At 31.8% G+C, this 22,069-nt stretch overlaps 3 protein-coding genes across 5 annotated transcripts; 2 read left to right on the top strand and 1 right to left on the bottom strand.

The window, feature by feature from the left end:
- Positions 1 to 89: 89 nt before the first annotated feature.
- Positions 90 to 6,500, bottom strand: LOC132697274 (facilitated trehalose transporter Tret1-like). Of its 2 annotated transcripts, none has more exons than XM_060662631.1 (5): positions 6,411 to 6,500; positions 5,410 to 5,505; positions 2,626 to 2,760; positions 2,285 to 2,575; positions 90 to 1,331 (listed from the first exon to the last, which is right to left on the bottom strand). In XM_060662631.1, exons 2-5 carry the CDS (start codon positions 5,474 to 5,476, stop codon positions 421 to 423), a joined length of 1,404 nt encoding a protein of 467 aa, XP_060518614.1. In that variant the 5' UTR covers positions 5,477 to 5,505; positions 6,411 to 6,500; the 3' UTR covers positions 90 to 420. The 2 variants fall into 2 exon arrangements, with proteins under 2 accessions (XP_060518614.1, XP_060518615.1); XM_060662632.1 differs by having other exon boundaries at positions 5,410 to 5,500; positions 6,411 to 6,488.
- Positions 6,501 to 8,016: 1,516 nt separating this feature from the next.
- LOC132696632 (endocuticle structural glycoprotein SgAbd-2-like) lies at positions 8,017 to 10,643 on the top strand. The gene is made up of 3 exons (XM_060661573.1): positions 8,017 to 8,060; positions 9,542 to 9,729; positions 10,225 to 10,643. Exons 1-3 carry the CDS (start codon positions 8,049 to 8,051, stop codon positions 10,523 to 10,525), a joined length of 501 nt encoding a protein of 166 aa, XP_060517556.1. The 5' UTR covers positions 8,017 to 8,048; the 3' UTR covers positions 10,526 to 10,643.
- Positions 10,644 to 14,422: 3,779 nt separating this feature from the next.
- LOC132697304 (uncharacterized) lies at positions 14,423 to 20,211 on the top strand. 2 transcript variants are annotated; one of them, XM_060662676.1, is made up of 6 exons: positions 14,423 to 15,114; positions 17,095 to 17,202; positions 18,607 to 18,792; positions 19,009 to 19,059; positions 19,116 to 19,340; positions 19,949 to 20,211. In XM_060662676.1, exons 1-6 carry the CDS (start codon positions 14,433 to 14,435, stop codon positions 20,077 to 20,079), a joined length of 1,383 nt encoding a protein of 460 aa, XP_060518659.1. In that variant the 5' UTR covers positions 14,423 to 14,432; the 3' UTR covers positions 20,080 to 20,211. The 2 variants fall into 2 exon arrangements, with proteins under 2 accessions (XP_060518659.1, XP_060518658.1); XM_060662675.1 differs by having other exon boundaries at positions 17,095 to 17,277.
- Positions 20,212 to 22,069: the final 1,858 nt, after the last annotated feature.

Here is a 22,069-nt window from a genome sequence, read left to right as displayed (position 1 = left end):
ATCTAGTATTTGTGTCCAAGTACTAAAGTACTGTTATGGCGGTTTAAAGTAATGCGTCACACTGAAAATACTACAGTAGCTTGTAACGGATAACAGCACTTTATTTATATTTTAATAAAAAAAAATTAAAACTATTTCGACATTTTTTTTTTACATTTTATCTTTCAAACTGTAAATTGAATTGAACCGTACGTCCAGCGCGTTTTCCGTTTCATGACTGGACACAATCACTAGAGGCGTTGAAACTCGTGAGCGCTTTTTAACATACCTCTGCACTTGAGTAATTTTTTTTTGGTTTAGTTAAAAAAAAACTTTTTACTAATGTTTCTTTTCCATGTTTTATACTACAGGTATAATTTTCTGGGAGTTTCTAAAGGACGAGATTCTCGTGAATAAGGGTTGTATTGTAATCTGATGTATTTATTTACGTTTGGTACCGATAAATCGCATCATCTTGAGGTGTTGCTGAATTTGTTCCAACGTCCTCCCTTTCGTTTCCGGCATGATGTAGTACGCCAGTACCGCATTTACAAACGTCAAAGCCGCATATACCATAAAAGGAAAATACATGCCGACGTAGAAAATGAACACGTTAAATATGTAAGAGTTGAAAAAGTACGACAGGGCGAAAATTAAATTGTAAATACAAACCGCCTTCGTTTTAATACTAGCAGAAAACAATTCTCCTATCATCAGGGTTGGTAATTGACCCAGACCTAAGGAAATCACAACTATCCATGCTACCGTAACCGCTAATGGTATCCACCTAACCGAATCTAAGTTTACAGTTGATACGAAATCGTTCAAATATAAATACACCCCGTAGATTAGCAACGTAACGGCGGTGAAAAAACAAGACACCATGAACGACTTGCGTCTTCCGAATCTGTCGAGGAGAACCATCGATATCGGGTTGATAGCGGTTAATAATCCGGTGAAGATGATCGCTGATATTTCCGGACCTATATTTGTTCCAGACATCTCAAATATGAGTTGCGTATAAAGCTGCATTACGGTACCACCGGCCAAGTGTTGGGCAAGACGTAAGAATATCGCTACGATGAGAGCTCTCACGTTGGTTTCGATGGTAAATAAATCTTTCCATGTGCCAGATTCAGATATTTGGCGCTCTACGTCCGCTTTTATTTGAATAAATTCGTGTTCGACGTTGTCTTCCTTCCTTAACCACTGCAGTGATTCTTTCGCTTCCTCGAATCTCCCTTTCATCATGTAGTAATATGGTGACTCGGGCATCCGACTAAAGAATATAATGAAGATAACCGGCAGACATACGCAAAGGTAAGCAGTTGTTTTCACCGTCATGTAGCTTCCTGTAAATGCAAAGGAGAAACAAATAAGGTTTATCTCCGTTATTGTGGAGACAAATTTCTCAGAAACCTCTCAAAATTAATGTGAATTAAGAAAATTGCCATTTGCCCCAACAGTTTTACAAAAAAAAACGAAAATACTCGTCCGTGTCGTGTTACGTCGTTGGAGAAGACATCCGGAACTGTGATAGAATTCTCTCTTCTAAAGGGGAACCGTCTATCTGCGTCTAAAGAATCACAGACGAGTATTCCATATTTAGGATGACAAGAAAAATGTTTAAAAATCAACAATTTGTCTTGAACATGGTGTTACACAAGAAAATTTGGCGAGGATATTTGAATATGCGTCTTAGAAATATCTTTCTCTTTTTCTTAAAATAGGCGTTTTAACACACTTGGAACTATCGACCTCTTTAAGACATTGCGTTTTTTTTTAATTTTTGTTTCCTTTCTCTTTTTATAAAATATCCGTTTATTACCCTCTAAATAGCCTTTCTACATTTTATCATGTTTGGAAGAGGCCTGCAAGTCAAGGTCTCTTATTCCAATTTGTATCTGTGTACTTTTATGCTTGACGCTTTTGTGAGATTATTCATAAAATTCTTAATTATTACGTTTCTTTAAGTGGATTATTTGTTTCATTTAGCTAAATTTAAACAAAAACAATGATGTGCGTAAAATTTGTGTTTGTGTAAGCTGACGCTTTTGTATATCTGATGAACCGCATGATTGGATTACAATGTAAAAGCAACTTCAGTCGAACTGAATACGAATCAACAAGCTAAAGTTTCAAGCTATGAGTTTTCGCTAGGTCGAAATAATAACCATGAAAAATATGAGAAATTGCGTAAAACAGGTTTCAAACAAATGAGGTTTAACATTTATAAAAATAATTCAAAAATTAAATCCTATAGCAAAACGCAATTAAATAATTAAATAAATAAACTGTAATATACCTATCACGTTAATAGCGAATATGCCAAAACCGTAGAAAAATGTCTGCAAATTTCCCCACACCCCTCGAACTCTTGGGGTAGCAATTTCGCCGATATAAATTGGCAACGACGCGAATAGGGCCGCATCGCTCATACCGCTAACAAATCTGGCGAAGTAGAGCACATAAATGTCTCTTGAGAATATTGTGATCACCCAAAATGTTAACTGTGGTATCGTCAGGAGCAACAACGTGTTCCTTCTACCAATCGCGTCATTCAATTTGAAAAAGGCCAGACCTGATACGAGCATTCCTAAAAAAAATTAAACTTATTATTGTTGCTATAGATTCTGGTGGACTTACCAAGAGAAGGAAATACCGAGAAATAAGATGCTTGATCTGTTGTAATATCATAATTTTCCTTATCGTTAGTAATCTTGAGTATGAACGGAGATGGCCATGCCAGCATTAACCCATTGTTGAATCCGCAAAAACAACCTAAAACAAAAGATGAAAAAATCTTTATTGAATTAAACAGGATTTCAACAAATGCTGCATTGCTTTTTACAAAACTTCTGGATTCCTCCTGCGTCGGTTTTTGCTTAGTCTGACGAAGCCAACAGGATGATTGGCGAAACGTCAACAATTTCGACTAAGCAAAAATCGACGCAGGAGGAATCTAGAAGTTTTGTAAAAACATTACAGTGGCCTGTAGAAGTTTCTTTGAAAAACTAAATGCTGCATTGGTGTCTTTTCATGATCGCGTTTTATATGTTACGTAAATCTTATACATTGAGAGAATTTATTTCGAAAAAAAATTATTACACTTTATAAAGCACCTTTCTCAAAACTAAAATCGTTTTGGAGCTTCGATTTTCATAAAAAGCATAATGGTAGGCAAAATACCAAGGTAAATTAAAGTGAAGTTGTAAGTAAAAAAGTGCAATTGTAAATTGAACTAAATTTTAATCACAAATTGCAAACATGAAACATGAAATATACTTGACCAATGTATAAAATTGAAACAAGCTGCAAATTTATCGAGTTTCTGAATACAGTGATAAATTTCTATCAGAAAAAATCGCTGATATTTTTGACTCAAAGCTGGGAGTTGCAAATGTTATTTTGGATCACTGCTATCGTATTCAGTAGTGTGCATCAACGAAATGTAGTCACAGTAAGAAGAAACTGAAGAATAGTAAAGTAAAGAATTCATAAAACAAAGACTACGAACTATTGCTTCTAGCCAAAGAAAAACTTGGAAAGGAGGTAGTATGGACATCACAAGTCAAAATTTTTACAAAATTAACAACCAAACATATATTGCTATAAATAATGAAAAGAAATGCTATCTGGACTACTGCATAAACAATAATTTTCACGATTTAGAGGTTCTCTAGAAAACACTTAAATTATTAAATATACATATACCAAAAAAAAAAGACATTTTTTGCAGCTTTCTGTATCAAATATTGATAAATATGATAAAAATTCGACTTTATTTTCCAAGCAAAATTTAAATAGTAATTTTACTTCATTATTTAGTTTTTATGCAGCTGCTAAAGAAACCATCAAAAAACTGTTATTTGAAGTGAAATCCACAGCGACCGGACAAATTAATCTGGATAGGATACTATTAAGCTGTTATGTAATCCTCCTTTTTGTTATTAATATCAATTTTGCTCGATGGGGAATTTCCTGCTTTGTGAAAAATATTCAACGCGATGGGGCTTATTAAAACTTATTTCGGAAATAGACTTATACAAACTAGTAATCATATCATCATTTAGTATAGTATGGTATATCATCTAGCGAAATAACATCTTGTGGGTTTGCGGCATAGAGTTTTATATCTTCTTTTCACCTAATGAAGCAGCAGCTGTCCAAGAAGGGTTAAATGAAGATTTAAAATGCCTAGTCGCATTTTCCGAGAGCCACGGTCTGCAGTTAAATCATCGGTTATGGTATTTGGGAAGCATACCATTTAAACTGCATTTAATGTTACATTTGGAGCAGAAAACAAGGAAGTAATCTATGGTTACATTTTGACACATCTCTCCATTTTAAGCATGTCAATAAATGTATGCAGAAATCATGCGAAAATTTAAACATTTTATTTCCAAGTTGTTGATTGCTCTCGAAAGAACTAAAAACTACTTTATTCTTTATTATTGAGCCAGTTCAATTTTTGCTAATTAGTTTACGGACCATGTTTGGATAAAATAGATGAAGATATAATTCACAGGATACAAAAATCTTCTACAAATAGTCTACACAGAAGGATCTCACATAAATTACGGGAAATTAATGCTTATAGATAAAAAATCGACTTAAATTGCATTTTGCAGTTTTGATTCATAATATTACAAATAATCAATCTCAAATAAGATTGAATAGAGAAACGAGTTTCATAATTTTAATTTAAGATTTCAGGGTTATATTTTGCCTCCTCTTGTGGAATGTTAATCGTAACAAGTTACCCACAGTTGTTGTTACCATCTGTTACAGGTAAATTGTTTATTAATAATTGGTCGGGTTGCGTCTTATGTTGAGTTTTTGGTAGCAAAAATTAGAGATAATGATCTAATAAATATCTTTTCTATTCAACTATTTAGTTATATAGTTGTTTGTTTTAAAAGTGACATTTGATTGACTAAGATATTCAATTAAAAATAATAATAAAAAATAATTTTTATTTCAAGTAATGTGAAGTTTTGATCACTTTTATGTAAGGAATAAATTTATGTTAAGACGGGGGTTTCTAAAAACAGCAGCCACCTCTCTGTAACTTTGAAGCCGCCATCAACATTTAGTCATCCGATATACAATTCTATCTGCAATAGGAAGAAAACAACGATAAAACCTTTCTGGTTCTTCTACTAAAGTGAAATCGTTGACGTGACTACCTTCAATTGTACAGTTTGCTTTACAAGCAAATGCTTTAAATCATAAACAAATATTAGAATTTATATTTCGAATAGAATCCAGCGTTATTATTGTAATTTGCAGCATCTGTATGTATTTTGATAATGCCTCTTATTGTCCGAATGTTAAAAGAAATTAAGTATCTTCCTGCGTATAATTCATTACCATTTATATTTATTATTCACAAATTATCCTATGTCAACAACAAAATCAAAAACTTACCAAGCACTATAGCTACTATTTGATTTAGGTTTTTGCTTTTTTGATTTCCTCGTTTTCCTTGCTTCATTGTAATGATGGTTTAAAGTTCCATCTATCCTGGAATTATCATATTGTAATTTTTTTGAGATTGATAATGATTGACAATTCTTCAATATACTAATACCCATAAAAGATTCAAAAAAGTGAAAGTCAGCAGTGTCATAAAAAGATCTCTAAAAATATAAAGTATTATATAGGGGGGAGCTTTAATGGACCCCTTTAAATTTTTCATATTCCAACTTTTTTGAGACGTCCGACAAAAAATTCTTAAACCTGTACATTCCAATGGGAATTTTATAAACTTCATCCTTTGTCGGTGATACAAAATACGGTTTTTCATTTTTTTAAACCAGGGTTAATTTTAATTTTGGAGATAATATTGGATTTTCGCAATTATAACTAAGATTTTACAAAATAAACTAAGGTACATTTCATTATATCATAGTTAAAAGTGAACATTACCTACTAATAGAAGAAGCTTCAAGACAACGCACTGAATAACCATCGAACTTTGTTCTGATAAATTAAAAAATAAAAGCTTCAGATACTATCCAAGCGTTTTAATATTTCATATTTATATTTTCTGAAAATACAGTGGTGTCTTGGATAACATCAATAACAATGTAATGAATAAAATTATTAGAAACTGCAAAAATCCAAAAGGAAACTTAAAGTTTCAAAAATCTGCCAAAAACTAAAATTCGGCAACGCAAAATGTAGTATTTTGCAATGTTTAAGAAAATACCAAATAATATTATCAAGCTCATCAATACGAGATGTAGATGCAACTTCTAATCTTCCTCAATAATAATAAAGTTGATATTTCTTCCAAAAGCAGCGACGACGTTAGTGTGGAAAAGACCAAGTGATAGGCCAAATTTGTTGTGTCGTTTACCATGCCATCACCCTGTATAACTATTTGTTCAAGTGGTTCATTCAAAACCGAGTACTACTTTATTTACCTTATTTGTTCTTTATTTCAATCTTCTTTTTCACCGCGACTTTTTGACGGCCACATCACGGTACAGCGTAAGCTCAAATCTTCATTATCGTATAACAATTAATGTAAGCAGTGTTATTAAGTAAAATTCATTTTTTTCTATTCAGAAATATGATAAGATAACAATTCCGCGTGGTCTTAGTAGCAACCGGCCAAAATATCCAATCCTACAGCTTTTGTCAAAGGACGTAAACGCACAGTTGCATTAGCAGAGAAGATAATTAAACAATTTTTAACTTTCATTGTAATATTTGATTTGTATTATAGCCGAGTTATCTAAAACAATGTTTCAGTAACACCCATATTTAAAATTATTCACGATACCAAGTTTTTTTTTTTTTAATTCTGCTTCAATGCACAATACATATGTCGATATGCCGTTTAAAAACAAAATATTGTTATTAGTTATAATATTTAGTAGTCATTCAGCTATGTAATTGGAATAATCTGTTTTGCAGTTGCATTTTGCAAAGATATACCCAAGAATTTAATGATGCTAGAGAAAATATAGTAATAAGTAAAATGGCGTTTGTCAAACTTGTTGCATAATATACAATTTAGACATGGACCAATTAATATCGGTGAAAATTTGATGTTTCTGTTCATCTTTTATATTTCCTAAAATAATGTAGTGTCCCAGATAAACTGAAGTATTTCCTAATTCCGCGAACAAAAAAAAAATGAACAAAAAATATTACTAATCTCATACTTTATGCACATTAACTAAATCCATCGTGTCAAGCGGTTATATAGAAAAAATGATCCATTAATTTCGTCAAATTATATAATAAAAATTCTTGTAAAATATAATATTTTGGAAACGAAATCAATAATGGTTATCAGTTGTGCAAAATTTTAAATGTCAAGAACATAAAAAAGTCCATATATGTTGTATAGCGTTTATAAAAATTCATTATAGTATCACATCCTTGGTTTCTGATCTGGTCTCAAAATCAGGGGCGGTGCATATTAAATAGGCACTTCCTATATCTATTCAAAAATGTTGTGGACGCTAAAGTTATAGATTCTGTAAAACATATACATATTTTGCCAAATATAAGCGCATTAAATCTATTACAGATTAGGTACGTCTAGAAATGTAAATGGAAAAATCTCTACTTGGAACTGAAATAAAAATACAGGCTTCAATCGCGCCAATAACATGACAAAAATGTTGCGAAACTATCGAAGCTCCGTTGTTGCAATGTTATATTTTGACCCGTTGTTTAACTTTTCGCTTTTAAGAGTCAGTCTAAAATTGTTAAAAAAAGTTTGGAGCAATAATCAAACGAGAGTGTGTTACAAATACACATAACTACCCACCAAAAGAAACTAATTAAATACAAAGCAAATGAAAAAAAATATATTTAATTTTACCTACAAAGTTTTTCCCTGCTGTTGACCACATATAAATTTCATTTTAAGCTCCTTTTTACCAAGTCAAATTACGATCGTTACCGCTATTAGATGAGAGAGACGCCCCTGACATTTGTTAAATTATTCTTCGGCAATCCACAAAATGCTATATAAAAACTAAGGTGTCTTCTAAAAATATTATTCCCATCCTGATACCCATCGTAGCTTCCTTCAGTCAAGCAAAATGATAAAATTGGTAAGTTAATGTAAAATATAATTAAACAAGTTTCAAATATAGTTTTAGTTGATGATGGAAAACGTTGTCCCTCCATATTCACATACGTATGTACGTATATAGTTGTTTTCATCTACTTACGTACGTACGTATGTGCATATTAGAATGCATGTATTATAAACAATGTAAAAATGGATTAAACAGCAAAGAACGAAATTAATTATAAATATAAATGATAAATGTTAAAAATTTTCAACTTTTGACACCTGTCATTCCTAGGATAACGACGCTCGCTATAATTTCACCTATACTCTGGTTTTTAGTCAAAAAATAACAATATTAGTAACAATAGTTGATATCGTTTTATTAAAAAATAATATAATGGCTTATTTTTGAACTGAGGTGGGTTTTACTTGATCAAAATCCATTTAACAAAATAAATAAGAACTAAAAGTTCAGATTTTCACGAAATTATATATATTCCATGAAAATTGTTTCGACAACACCGTGTCTTTATCAAATGTCACAGGGTGTTGTCGAAACAATTGTGATGTGAATATATATAATTTCGTGAAAATCTGAACTTTTAGTTCTTATTTATTTTGGCGTATTTTTTTTTCTAATTTCGACATTTTAGTTTTGCGTTTTTGTTTTCTGTTATATTCGCTTTCTTACGAATGAGGTTTCTGTCCAAAAGGAGTTTTTGTTTTAGGTTGGTTTGGTTATACACCAATTTTTAATTAAAAATATTCCTCAGTCACATAATTAGACTAAGTGATAGAAAGTTAATATTTTTGTCATTTTTGAAAATTATTGTATTTTTTTATATTTTTTCTAAATATGTAAAAAAATAATACAAAAAAAAACATTGAAATTTATCAAATGAAATAGTCGATCTTATATAGCGTCAATATTAGTAGTTTTCTGCCAACACGACTGCTGAATATTCACCTTAAACCAGTCAATTTCAATAAAATTCGTGTTACTGTTAACAGATGTTCCATTTTACGCCCCACTGAATAATTTATTTTAATATTTGTATTTATGCAGAATATTGAAATACCTTCCTAATATTTTATATTTCTTACAAACCATAATATTTAACTTCAAAGACGTTGTTATAAATATCTTAAATTCTCTTTTTCTCTTCTATTTCATTTGGGACGCTTATGAACGAAAATATTTTGAATCCAGGATCAAATGAAAACATGTATACCCAAAAGTTTTATTAATTTAAAATATGAGAGAAATTTGTGGTTTGTAGAAAATAGTTTTTGCTTATTGAAATTGAAGGGTTGAAAATGCGCAATTTACAGAATGATTGAAATTATCATTTGAGACCAATTTAATAAATTGTTTTCTTCGAGACCAACTTCAATATTTTTCCGACTTTTTTAGAAAAGGGGATCATGACTGATGATAGGATATTTGAATGTATTTTTGAAAATAATTTGCTGTTAAATACAGTTTTAGGTTTTTTAATTATCTTGCTCTTCACATAGATATCCACCATTTTCCTTATTGCTGTTGTATCAGCCGACGTGAGCCAATTGCCATGGCAGCAGCAGTTTTTGAAACAGCAAAGAAACGGACCTTACTCTGGTCAATCCAATCAGAGAGTCGCGAAACCAGTCATAAACATTTTACGTTCGGATTCGGAAGTTAGTCCTGACGGAAGTTATAAATATTTGTATGTACTATATACTTATTATATGTTATATATATTATTATATATAATTTATGAATAGTATTCAAAGCACATTTAAAGAAGAAAATTTTCATAAATTTTTTAAATGCACCGTTTCCACTTAAAATTTGAAAAAAGTTTGAAAATTAAAATATTTTAGATACCCACTCAGAGACTCAATGTAAACACGTGTGGGCTCACTTCGATATGGGTGCAATTTTTAGCGTAAACAGAAATGCATGCTTAGTGAAGCTATTCCTACAGATTCATTTGCAAAATCTGTGAGATAATCAATGTCTGCAAAATTACAAAACAGGATTCATAGATAGAAAATAGGATTGCATTAAAAATTTTTACTGAATACCAAACTAGTACCTTGATGGTTGACTTAAATGTTTAGTCCTATTTCAACCATTCATATATTTATATAAACGTTTCATATAGGTTGTTTTGGTCGGTTTCAGTTACGTGCGTACCTAATGTGCCCATTACTTTCAGTTACGAAACTGAAAATGGAATAGTTAAGCAGGAACAGGGACAGCAGAAAACAATCGGAGATGAAGCAGGAACGGTTGCGCAGGGGGGATTCCTTTTTACATCTCCTGAAGGAGTACCGGTTTCCATTACGTACGTGGCTGATGAAAACGGGTTCCAGCCCCAAGGGGATGCGATACCGGTACCTCCTCCCATTCCTGAGGCCATTTTGAAGTCTTTACGTTACAACGAGGCACACCCCGAAGAGGAAGAAAATCCACCACAGCAACCCCCACAACAACAACGCGGCTTTCTAAGGTTTTAGTCAAATGTCATTTTTTCAAAATGGCACTGATATGAAAAAGTAATACGTTTATAATTGTTATAACTCGTTAGTGCTTGTAAATAAAGCAGATCCCTTAAATGTTAACGGGAATTTTATTTAATAACGTTTACTCTACAATTTTCTTTGTTAAATCTGTCAATGCGTACGCCATCACAATAATCGAATATTATAGCGCTTATGAAGTGGCATGGAATAGTTAGATAAAATTTGTAGGTATGGTCTGTTCATAAGAAGAACAAGAAGTTGAATATTATTGAGTTTTGGTTTTGGTTTTCTATTAGTTACTTCTACTACCACGTTCCAAGTTTGTTATGTTTTCAGAATTAACAATTTTTTGCTGGTAAAAGCTTTTCTTTCTACTCCTTACTAACCTCGATTTTAGTCAACCTATATCGGTCTCGTAAATTTTTATATATTATTTATAAAACAGATAATTAAGTGCCCTACATGATTTTTTTATATCATAGCATATCCACGACATAAAATGGACGTTTAGGAAAATACGTGTTAAAATTTGACAAAAGCACTCAATAAAAATAGTCAAACACAATCAAGGCTGCACACGCCATAGATATTAGACCAATTTTCATGAAACAGTGCTTGTTCAAAAGTCCTTATAGTCTCCTCTGAGAAAGATCTTCGGAACGTTACTATGTTATTTTGAATTGCATTTATATTATCGACAGAGCTTATTTAAAATTGATCTGATATTTTATTCGAGAATATTGATGTGACTCTAGTTGGCGGATGAACTCTACCTGCTAAACCAAAGTAAGAACATATTTTATTAATTTCCCTGTACCCTAAAGGTTTTTTTGTGAATCATAGTTGAAGTCACTACATAATGTAACTTTTCTATTCGGTTTATAAACGAAATTCAGCACATCCATTAATTGATTACAAACCAAGTTTGATTTACTACTAGAAGAATGATAAATTGAAAGTAATACCAAGCTTTCTTTCTTATTGGTTCTTTTTTTACATATGACACACCACAAACTTCAAAATCTTTGTCCACCGAAAACCGGTCCAAAGGACCAACCTCAATTTGATTTTTTTTTTCAATTTTATTCAGTACGGCAGCTACTAGCTACTAAGTCGAACCCTTTAAAAACCAGCTGATTTAATTTTTTCTTTTTCTACACACGTTTCATAAATATGGAGCAACTCTGTAGAGCTTAAAAAGTCATTTATGTGAATATTATCATTACTGACCTTGTCAAGTGTTAAATACTGAGCGTTAAGTTGAAATATATTGGGTTCCAGCAAATTGTGCACTATTGAGCTTGTACCGGTTTCTGGCGAAGGTAAAAAAAAACTTGTTAACACAAGCCCAAAGGGACCATTGCTCTGGACACATTATTTTTGTAAACGACACTTTAGTCAAGGATAACACCTAGGTCCTTATTGAGAGAGATACTTTCAAGTGCACAACCATCAACTTGGCAATTCCCTGCGTTGAACTCCATCCCATTATCTTGACTACAATCGGCTGACTGACTCTGATGTCCCATTAGCTTATGGTGGTTCATCGGAATCCCAACGCTAACCTTTTATAGTCCACTAGAGTAAGGACCTCAGCCTCATGATGAAGGGTGATATTTTCGATACGATACGATATCGATTTGAATTTGGAACGCCTATTATTCTCTACTAAAACTCATTCTATGCATAATTATGTACTGATGAATTATGGGACAAGTATTACACGAAGACGTCAATCGTGCTGTTTTGTTAAAATTTACCCTGAAAAAGATAAATATAAGTAACGAAAAAGTACTCGGGTCTAAAATGGGGTTTATCAAACGTGTTGCATAATATACCATTCGCTACTAAAAGTGGAAAAACAAGGAAAGTTTTTATAATTAAGATGTCCATAGTTTAGTTTTGAAGAACTAGAAATTCCGAAACTGAACTTATCAAAATATTTCTTAAACGCTATTATTATGACCGTGTACAAGGTGAATCACATTGTATAACTATATAAATATCACAGACTCGCAAAAAAGATCTCATTTTAGAGAAAAATTGATCTATGAATGATCAGAACATATGAACTATTTATTTGAAGTCAATAATTCAAATGAACACAATATGAAAAATTAGATAACGCAAATGCAAACAGAAAATGTACATTAAGGATATAACAATTTATATAAAATTCTTCTAGATTATAAATTTAATACAATAACCGTCTAAGGTCTTTGACCAGTGAAGATGGCAATCCACTGAGATGTAAGTACCAATGAAATCTCCGTTTTTTTAGAATCCCGCAAGACCGGTTGGTGGTTTACCCCAGGATCGTAACGAACATTTTATTATTACATACATATATTACATTGCTTCTAACGATAATTAAACGCCTTTTTGCAGACGACAACAAAAACTTTATCAAATAACATCTAGTAATGCTGGTAGTAATATTCAGATTTACTATACGGAATTTCTAAGAAAAATTGTAAATCAAAACCATTTAAAAAAATATGTCTTTATAGCTTTTAGACTATTAAAAAAGATTTTATTGACAATACTTTAAAATGAGAACCTTTCTGAAATAGGCATTTAGAAGAATGAGGTGTTTCTATTTGAAAGCAAATAACAACGAGTTTTTCATTTAAATTTTCAAAATTACTTTTCGACCTCCCTGAATTTGTTTATTTTACAAATATCAACACAGAGAGCTAAAGCAAATCTCTTCCTTATGACAATTGAGTTTTGTTTCAAATATCAATCAGGTTGCCTGAAAGGATGCCATTGATAATTTGGATCTAATCTAATCATTTTATATGGTTAATTTATTCTTTGACTACAACAAATAAGCAACAACTGGATGGATATATATGATAATTATGCATGAAGAGAAAACACACTGAAGCTATTTCGGGCACCTGTTTATTAGAACTTTTGTTTGACATTAAAGAAAATGAAATGTCAAACGTAGATATATGTTAGCCATAGCCAGACGCAGAAAAAAAAATGAAAGAAACTGATACAACTTGCTCATAAAAATTCTGTTATTATTTATATATTGGAATCTCATTATTATTAGAAACTATATTACAATATTAAAATATTACTTACTTAGATTTTGACTTTAATTTGGCAATAAAAAATGCAAAAAAATCTATATAAACAATTTTAATTTAATTGTATTTGCCATGAATCGCTAAAATATTTCGTCATCTAAGATGCAGTTGACAAGTGAAAATTCTGCCTTTAACCGTTTTAAAGATAGAAAAGTTTTAGTTTAACAGGCAAATTGTCGCTTTTGAGATTCATGCTGTAAAAGTGAACAGTAGGAAACAGGTGACGTCGATAAATAATAATAAACAAATCCCCTTTTTTACACCTAAATCCATATCATCAAAATTGGTAATTTTTTCTAATATTGAAAATATTATTTTTATAGTTGAATGTGCAAAAGATTATTTAAAAAGAACGAATTTGCTAATTTAATTTATCATTTATAAATATGCTGAACGAGGATGCCTCTTTCCGACAAAATCAACAATTCCCGGAAAGAAGGTGACTAATTAATCAGATTATTAAATTCTATGGAAAACTTGATAATGTACAGGTGACTGTCTTTTTTTATTAATGAAGACAATTAAAAGGGACTTAAAACAATGAAATACATTTGAGCGAGGTATTTTTCGCATTGAAAGTCGTTAAATTTAATTAGCCGCATCAAAATCTACGCAGCGGTACATTTTAACGACTTAAAAGGCGGCCAAAAAGAAATTGTAAAACAAACTTTATGACATTATTTATCTTCGTTACGAACCTGTTTCAACGATGCTGGAGGAAGTTAACTATGAGCAAGAAATTTCGTATAAAAGCGTACGCGAAGAGTTCAACAACTCCAGTCCTGTTCATTTCACTCATCATGCTATTAAATTATTTATTTATCTTTACGGTTATCGGTGCTGTGGCGCCGGCCAATATACAAGGAAGGAATATACCGGTTGAAGTACGGTATCATGACACGACGACGAATTTGGCCGAAAAACCGCAACTTTCCGACAACGAGCTGATCGAAAGCAACACTCGATTGGAAAAACTCAAACAAGAAAGTTTAATTGACAGCCTCGGATCGGAGAAAGAAAATTTAAAAAACAACTTTGACGAAAATATTCAGCAGTCGCAGGACGAATCGTCAAAATATATTTCGGGGCTCCAAGAAAATACTTCGGGCGAATCGGGTTCGAATAAGCTTACCTGGCTGCAGCAAGTCCAGCAACACTTCGAAAAGGGCTTGCAAGATATCAGGAAAAATTTCAAACCTAACGATCCGAACGAAGCACCCAACGAAGAAGTTTGGAATAAGTTGGAGGAGGAAGTTAGGGACTACTTTGCTGGCGAAAAAAACAAGTTGAGTTTAAAACAGGACCAAGGCGGTAGCCAACAGAACTTTTTCCAGAATTTGGCAAATGGATTCCAGCAAATTACGAATAATTTCGTTCAATCGTTTCAAGGCCAAAACGCTGCTCAGAATGGTACTCAAGGTGATGATGGTGCGCAACCAATCCAAGGAGGCTGGCAAGGATTTGTGGGATATTTTCAGGGAGGTAAGCACTGCGAAAACTTGTGAGATTTTATGTAATTTATAAATTTAATATTTCATTTGATCCCTGAAGTTGTGCTGAAACAATTACGTAAGAAACGGTAAAATATATTTTCAAGATTTGCAGGTTATTCTAAATACAACGGGACATTTTTTGCCTGCGCGTTATAGAAAAATCTGTTATAGACTATAAAATATAAGTTGTTATTTTTTTATATTCAAATTTAGGTTGGCGCATAACTACAAGATATTTTGAAGTTTAAGAAACTATGTTTTATTATTGAATTAAATTAGCGCTGATTCAAATTTTAAAATGTTTCAAAAACGAAATAACAAAAATCGAAATTATTTAAGTATAATTTTTTATACTTTAAAATATTCAATGTTGCACGGACCAAAGTGCGGAAAGATGCCAACAAAGTGGGGTTTTTTTAACTAAATTATATGAAAATATTTTATTTTTCTAACTTGTCTATGTACACAAATAACATGTACTCTATAATTTTCTTTGCAGAAATTATTTTTTTGGATATGTTACTAATAATAAAAATAACGTTATTAATTATCTTACACCGATTTTAACTGTGTGCCAAATTTCTGCAATGTAACTAAAAGAATGAATCAATTAGATTCATCACTCTTGTCCGAACGATCCTACTTTCTTAATAGTTAACATCACTGTTTTCGTTTTCTTTCGAAAACATATTGTACAGGGTGGCAGTGTTGCCACGTTTCGTAAAATGATACTTTTCTCAATTTTCTTAAATCAGACACCATGTATATTATTGTATTTTCGAATAGCCACTTTAATAGCAATTTCAATTATATAACATAGTACCTATCTCTGACCTACCGTTTTCGCTTAATTGTCAATTGTTTTCCAATAACTCATAAATTCTCTTACATTCATAATGTAAGAATCTTGTAAATAGGGTCCTTAAATGGAAAAAACTTTTAAAAAATATTTAAATTCTTTATATTATAGACCATATAAAAATATATAGCAACGCAATAAAATGTAGGGTGTTCTATTTAAAAAGAAAAAACTTTTTTCGCCATTAGGAAAACAAAAAAAACATAAAGGTCATTTTAATTGAAACAACTTTCGTATTTAACTTTTTTTTTGTAACATCCTCCTGTTCCTGTTCATTAAAAAAAAACTGTGCAACTATCATCAATCGATCGAGGGCAAAAGAACGTAGTGTGATGATTGCCTTCACAACCTTTCCCGTTACCGAAATATAGTTTCTGAAAGAAGCCGGAATTAATAAAAAACAATAAACAATCCGGTTAACTGTAAAACGGCCGACCAAACGTGAATATAATTACGGTACATAAGAAAAGAAAATTTTGGTACGGTGGTTCGTCTTTTGGTAGCATTTCGTTGCTGAATAAATTAATCTGGTTATTAGGTCGTTGTGGGTCAACGGCGATTACGTTTTGAGGTTAATGTCTATTGGTGCGTGTTCAATAAATCAATTATTCATTTGTTGTCGACATTTGGAGAATTTTACATATATGTTGTTCCAAGAGCATATGTTCACTTTTTAATAATAAACGCCATAAAGACAGTGGTATTGGTATAAAAAATGTCAACCAAAGGCATTACCTACTTGTTTACAAGAAATAATTCTATATACCTAAAAATCCTCAAAAAAAGTTGTAATCCAACAGTGAGTTAGAAATTGGTTGTATCGAAAAGCCTGTTTAAAAGTTTGCGCCTCAATGAGTTAAAAATTCTGTCTGGTATTTTTTTAAAAATTAAAAGGCAATGACTTATTTTATTGTTGTACAATGACCGAATTTAAAAAAATGTAACGAAGTTTCTAGATTTAGTAGTTTTTTATTTTATAGTTTCATTAAAGGTGTGACGGTTAAAGATTTAAAAGGGTCTCCATAATAAGAACGAATTTTTAAAAAATATTACTTGGTTGGACAACTTAAAAAGTTGCCATATTTAGGTCTCGTAAATTTCAAATTGCAGGTGTTCAAAATCTTGTGAGCACGGTCCAAAACATCGGAGGAGGTGGTCAACCTGCAAACAGTACCGTATTGGGTGATAACGGCAGCGCTCCTCCATCAAACTTTTTCGGTAATATTGTAAGCAACGTACAACAGATTTTCCAGGGCCAAATTCCTGGGGTCAGCCAGGGCAATGGAACTCAAGGTACTACGGATGATTTCTTGTCGGTTTGACACAAATGGTCCGATCAAAAAAATGTTTAAAAACGACTGTTGTCTTTGTTTCCCATTTATTTCTTGTGATTGTTTTGTTTTAGTTTGTCACATATAACAAATAATATAAATTAAACCTACACAATATGCAAACAAAAATTCATTTTGTATTTCCTATTCTTTTTATCGTAAAATGTTTGTACATTGTCTAAAGAACACATAAACATAAGTATCAGTTGACGAGAGCAACTCACCTATCATAGGTAACGAACCATTCTTCCGAATGTTTCACATGAAAAAGTGAATAACGGCTGCCGCGAACAAATGAAGTTCAGAGCGAAACTTTCGCTCGTGGTTACGTTCGATTTGGTTAAAGTGGGCACGTTTTCAAGTTTTTTTTTTATTCGTTAGTTTTGTTAACTGGCCGTCGGTTCCGGTTCCGATAAATCCGCGCCCTCGGATTTTGTCGGTCGATACTCTATCACTTTTCATTTCGGGTGTTTCGAATGTTTCTTTTTTTTGACTCGCAATTTATTAAATTTATTATTAAACAGTTATAAGTCCGTCAGTTTTGTTAATTTTTTTTTTAATTTTATTCCTTTTAGCATTTCCACCGATAATTTTTTTTTCTAGCCACTAAGCGAGCTAACTAAACTAAACTAACCAACCAAAACTAACCAGAACTAAGCAAAACTAAGCAAAACTAACCAAAACAAACCATAACTAACCAAAATTAACCAAAACTAACCAGAACTAACCAAAACAAACCAAAATTAACCAGAACTAACCAAAAGTGACCAAAAGTAGCCAAAATTCACAAAAGCAAGCCAAAATTAACCAAAACAAATCAAAACTAACGAAAATTAAACAAAGTAGGCAAAATTCACAAAAGCAAACCCAAACGAACCAAAATTAACTAGCCAAAATTCACCTAAATACACCAAAGTAACCAAAACTAGCCAAAATTCACCAAAAGAAACCAACATTAACCAAAATTAACCGTAACAAACCAAAACCAACAAAAAAACAATATGCCAAAATTCATCAAAACAAACCACAATTGGCCAAAACTAAAGAAACACAAGCAAAATTAAGCATACTCAAATAAAAAGTAACCAAAACTAAATATATTCAACCCGAACTGACCAAAATTAGAAAAAAAATACCAACATTCAATTTAGCTAACCAAAATTATGGTTCTTGGATCAATAAACGGGGGTAAAACGACGTGAAATCATCATTGTAATTTGCTTTCCCCATCGATGGCTCTATTTAATAACTTATAGATACATTAATAATGTATTGTGTATATTTTTTCCAGGTGATAGTGGTAGCACACCTCAACCATCTCAAGGTTTCTTCGCTGGTGCCGTGAGTCAGTTTAATCAAGTTGTTGGTAACATTATCCCCACTCAACCACCGCAAATTGGTACTCAAAGTGACGAAGCCAGCTCTTCCACACCTCAGGGTCCTATACAGCAAGTTTTCCAATCATTCGGCAATATCGGTAAGCAAAGAAAAATTAGTTTGAATCTATTGCATTATTTATATATTATTGCAAATGAACTTTTGAATAGCACCTAGAAAGATATAGTCAAATATTATCTAAAACCTGGTTAACCAAATAGTTTTCTTTTCTTGACAAATTGACAGAGAATGCAATAGAAACATTAAGGGAATTTTTTTTACAATTACTTAGCCAAGTGTTTTCTTTATCTTGTAGGCACAGCCTTCAATCAGTTTATTCAGGGTGGGCCACAGCAAAACCCGTCAGGTAATTAATGATTCTGCTAGTACAAATTTTGAAGTTAAAAACCTTCTGGGGATTAGGTTCAGAAGACGAAGCGAGTACACCTCAAAGCCCCAATTTCATCCAAAGTATCGGGCAGAACATAGGAAACGCCATCCAAAATTTTCAGCAACAGTTCGTGCCAGGTCAGAGTTCACAGAGTTCTGGTGGTGTGGCTAATCCCATTATTGAACAAGCGTCCAATGTTGGAAGCCAATTTCAGCAGTTAACACCCACTGGAAATCCCATTGGGAGTTTATTACCAGGTACAAAAGAGCTATTCTCACCCATTTTTATTTGGGTTACTCTAATATATATAATATTAAATATAATATATTAAATATTAAATCACAGATGTTGACTAACTCCTCCCAAGTAATAATTATTTTGTAGATTTTTTAAATTTGTAATAAATTTATTTTGAAACTAAACATGTACAAAAATTGTAGAAAAGTAAATAAAACAAAAGAAAATGTAATTCTTTCATCTGTAATTTATAATAATCCACCATTTAATTAAGTTAAACTTGTGTTTTTAACCGAAATTATAGTTACCTATTATAGTTATTCTTTCTTGGTGGTTTCTTTTGTGGTTTTCCAAAAAAACATCAATATAAACTGAACAAGCAAAAAAATAAAACTTTTGAAAACTTGGGCTGCCTTTGTTTCTAAGGAAAATTTCAAAAATACTTCCTTTCAAGTTCATCTTGGTCTGATTTGGTTAAATTTACGACTAAATTTATGAAAATTATATGTATTGATAATTTCTAATCTGGTCAGAAAATTTTTGTTATTTCCATTTTTTAAACTAAATTTGGTACAGAGTCCCTTCTGTTAGATTGATCGTATCGTATTTTTTATTTTCTTTTTTATAGCAACACCATCGGAGCCATCGCCTTCAAGACAATCGGAAGAACAAGGGCCTGAGAAACCAGCGACGAATTTAGACTCGAAAGATAGTGAATCGGGAGTAGAAGAAAAGGCAAAGGGCGGAACAGTAGAATAGATTTTAAAAAGGCAAATTTTGCATATGTAGTACTGATTAGAATTGCTAGTGGTTTAATTTAATTATTTATTATCACTTATTCCAAATATAATTTAAATATATACGGAGAGCTGATTTTATTTGATTGAAATTGAAGTTTACTTTGAATCTATTTTTTTTTAATGGAAGCATTTATAAAAAGGTTAAAAACAAAATGAAACAGGGCGCTCGTAGATACCTTACTTCAAAATAGACACGAAAGCGAGTCTTACCTAAAATAATAATGCAAATATTAATACTAATACTAACTACTAAATACGGTTGTAAATTCGCTACGTTGTGATATTTTATTCAAAACCAATTATAAACAGAAAGTCGCATGGGCACGGCACATGCGTTTTGAAATCACAAGAAATAGTTTTTTTGTGTTGTAGCATAGATACATAAACCTGTTCCTGTGAAGTCTGGACTCATTTGATTGCTTTTAATCAATTTGAAAATTTATCTGGAAATGTGGAAATCTTCCAAAAGCAGAAACCGACCTTCACTAGCGGGACTCGAAAAGTTGAAGTGTTTAAATTCTTATTTATTTTTATAGAGCCTCAGAGCGGAGGTATTTTTTGGAATGATTCATTACTCTTTACACCAATCTCAAAATGACAATACATTTTATTCGTATTTTAAAAATCTTTTTTATGGGAGTATTTGACTTATTTTAATTTAATAATTACGAATATAACAATGTTGATACACACCATTCAGTAACACGATATACAGAGTGGCTTACTCTAACTGTCGTCATAAAAGTCCTGGAAAACTAATTAAATTGAAACTTCTGTCAATATAGATAATAACTTATCTCTTATAACTGTTTTAGTAAAAGCATTGTTATCAAATCATCATAATATTGATATTTATAATAGGGTGAATAATATATAATTATTCTGTAGACCCAATTATCTTAGGTACATCATTAAGTATTTTATTATATTATATGTTTTCTAAACACTATTTGTTTGTATCACATAAATGCTAGAATCAGGTGAAATAATGTCACACGCTCAATGTTACGGAAAACTGAAGAAAATTAATGTAACGACGTCTTTGAAAATATAAAGCGAACGGCTAAAATATGGGACAAATACATTTAAAAATTAGGTATTGGATTTCGAGAAAAATGCTTACACACATCCATCATAATTTTTTTCTGGCTCATTGTTGCAGTTCACATAAAATATATAGGGTATGCGCAAAAGCAGATGTCAATACTAAGTTCCTTTTTTATTTTTTTAACTCCCTTTTCAAATTTCCTATATCTTACTTTTTAGCAAAAGAATAAAAGATATAAATTTTAATTTGAAATGAACAGATAAGTGGCTACTACCGGTAAAGTTAATAAAACCCAGAAATTTTAATTTTTATTAAATACGGAAACAAAACGAGAACTTATGAAGGAGTTTGGAATTTGCTTACGAAAAATATCGAGAAACGCCCATTATAAGATCCACAGTAGTGTAATAAAATTTATAGAAACAGGGCAAGTCAAAGATCGTCCATGGCCAAGTCGTCCAAAAACTGTGCAAGGTGCATCTTCTGAAGTAGCTTCAAATGATGTAAGTCAACGAACAGCTTTGCGTGAATTAAAGGAAGAAAAGCGTCATCCTTACTAGAGGAGTTGAACGAAGATGCTCCCTACCGCAGACTACAGTTTTGCGATACTATGGAGGAAATGAAACAAAATTCTAGGCATCAGAGTACAAATAATCCCCGATGAAAATCATACACAACATCCACAAAAAATGAATGTTTGGGCAGGGATATTCAATAACAAAATTATTGTACCCTATGTCTTCGATCAAAATCTCACGGACTCCAGTAATTACAAGTTCTTCAAAATGACTTAATTCCTACTCTCGCAGTTTCTTCCCAAAATCTAAATCAGCCTGATATGTCAGATAAACGATCTAGTTTCCCCAACAAGTGCGTACGGTATCTCCCGGACAGTGGATTA

The sequence above is a fragment of the Cylas formicarius genome, unplaced genomic scaffold, assembly GCF_029955315.1.
Source record: "Cylas formicarius isolate icCylForm1 unplaced genomic scaffold, icCylForm1.1 PGA_scaffold_1__22_contigs__length_36826433, whole genome shotgun sequence".
Classification (NCBI taxonomy): domain Eukaryota; kingdom Metazoa; phylum Arthropoda; class Insecta; order Coleoptera; family Brentidae; genus Cylas; species Cylas formicarius.
Note: the sequence above shows the minus strand (reverse complement) of the source record. Positions and strands in the feature narration are given on the sequence as shown.

What these genes read in the sequence shown, in the direction of transcription:
- LOC132697274 (XM_060662631.1), bottom strand. Translation starts at nt 5,476, where the DNA reads ATGAAGCAAGGAAAACGAGGAAATCAAAAAAGCAAAAACCTAAATCAA. An exon ending in AATAGTAGCTATAGTGCTTG is followed by an intron (nt 2,761 to 5,409) that starts GTAAGTTTTTGA and finishes CTTTTGTTTTAG; the next exon opens with GTTGTTTTTGCGGATTCAAC. An exon ending in CTCGGTATTTCCTTCTCTTG is followed by an intron (nt 2,576 to 2,625) that starts GTAAGTCCACCA and finishes AATTTTTTTTAG; the next exon opens with GAATGCTCGTATCAGGTCTG.
- LOC132697304 (XM_060662675.1), top strand. Translation starts at nt 14,433, where the DNA reads ATGCTATTAAATTATTTATTTATCTTTACGGTTATCGGTGCTGTGGCG. An exon ending in TGTGGGATATTTTCAGGGAG is followed by an intron (nt 15,115 to 17,094) that starts GTAAGCACTGCG and finishes TTCAAATTGCAG; the next exon opens with GTGTTCAAAATCTTGTGAGC. An exon ending in CCAATCATTCGGCAATATCG is followed by an intron (nt 18,793 to 19,008) that starts GTAAGCAAAGAA and finishes TTTATCTTGTAG; the next exon opens with GCACAGCCTTCAATCAGTTT.
- LOC132696632 (XM_060661573.1), top strand. An exon ending in GACGGAAGTTATAAATATTT is followed by an intron (nt 9,730 to 10,224) that starts GTATGTACTATA and finishes CATTACTTTCAG; the next exon opens with TTACGAAACTGAAAATGGAA.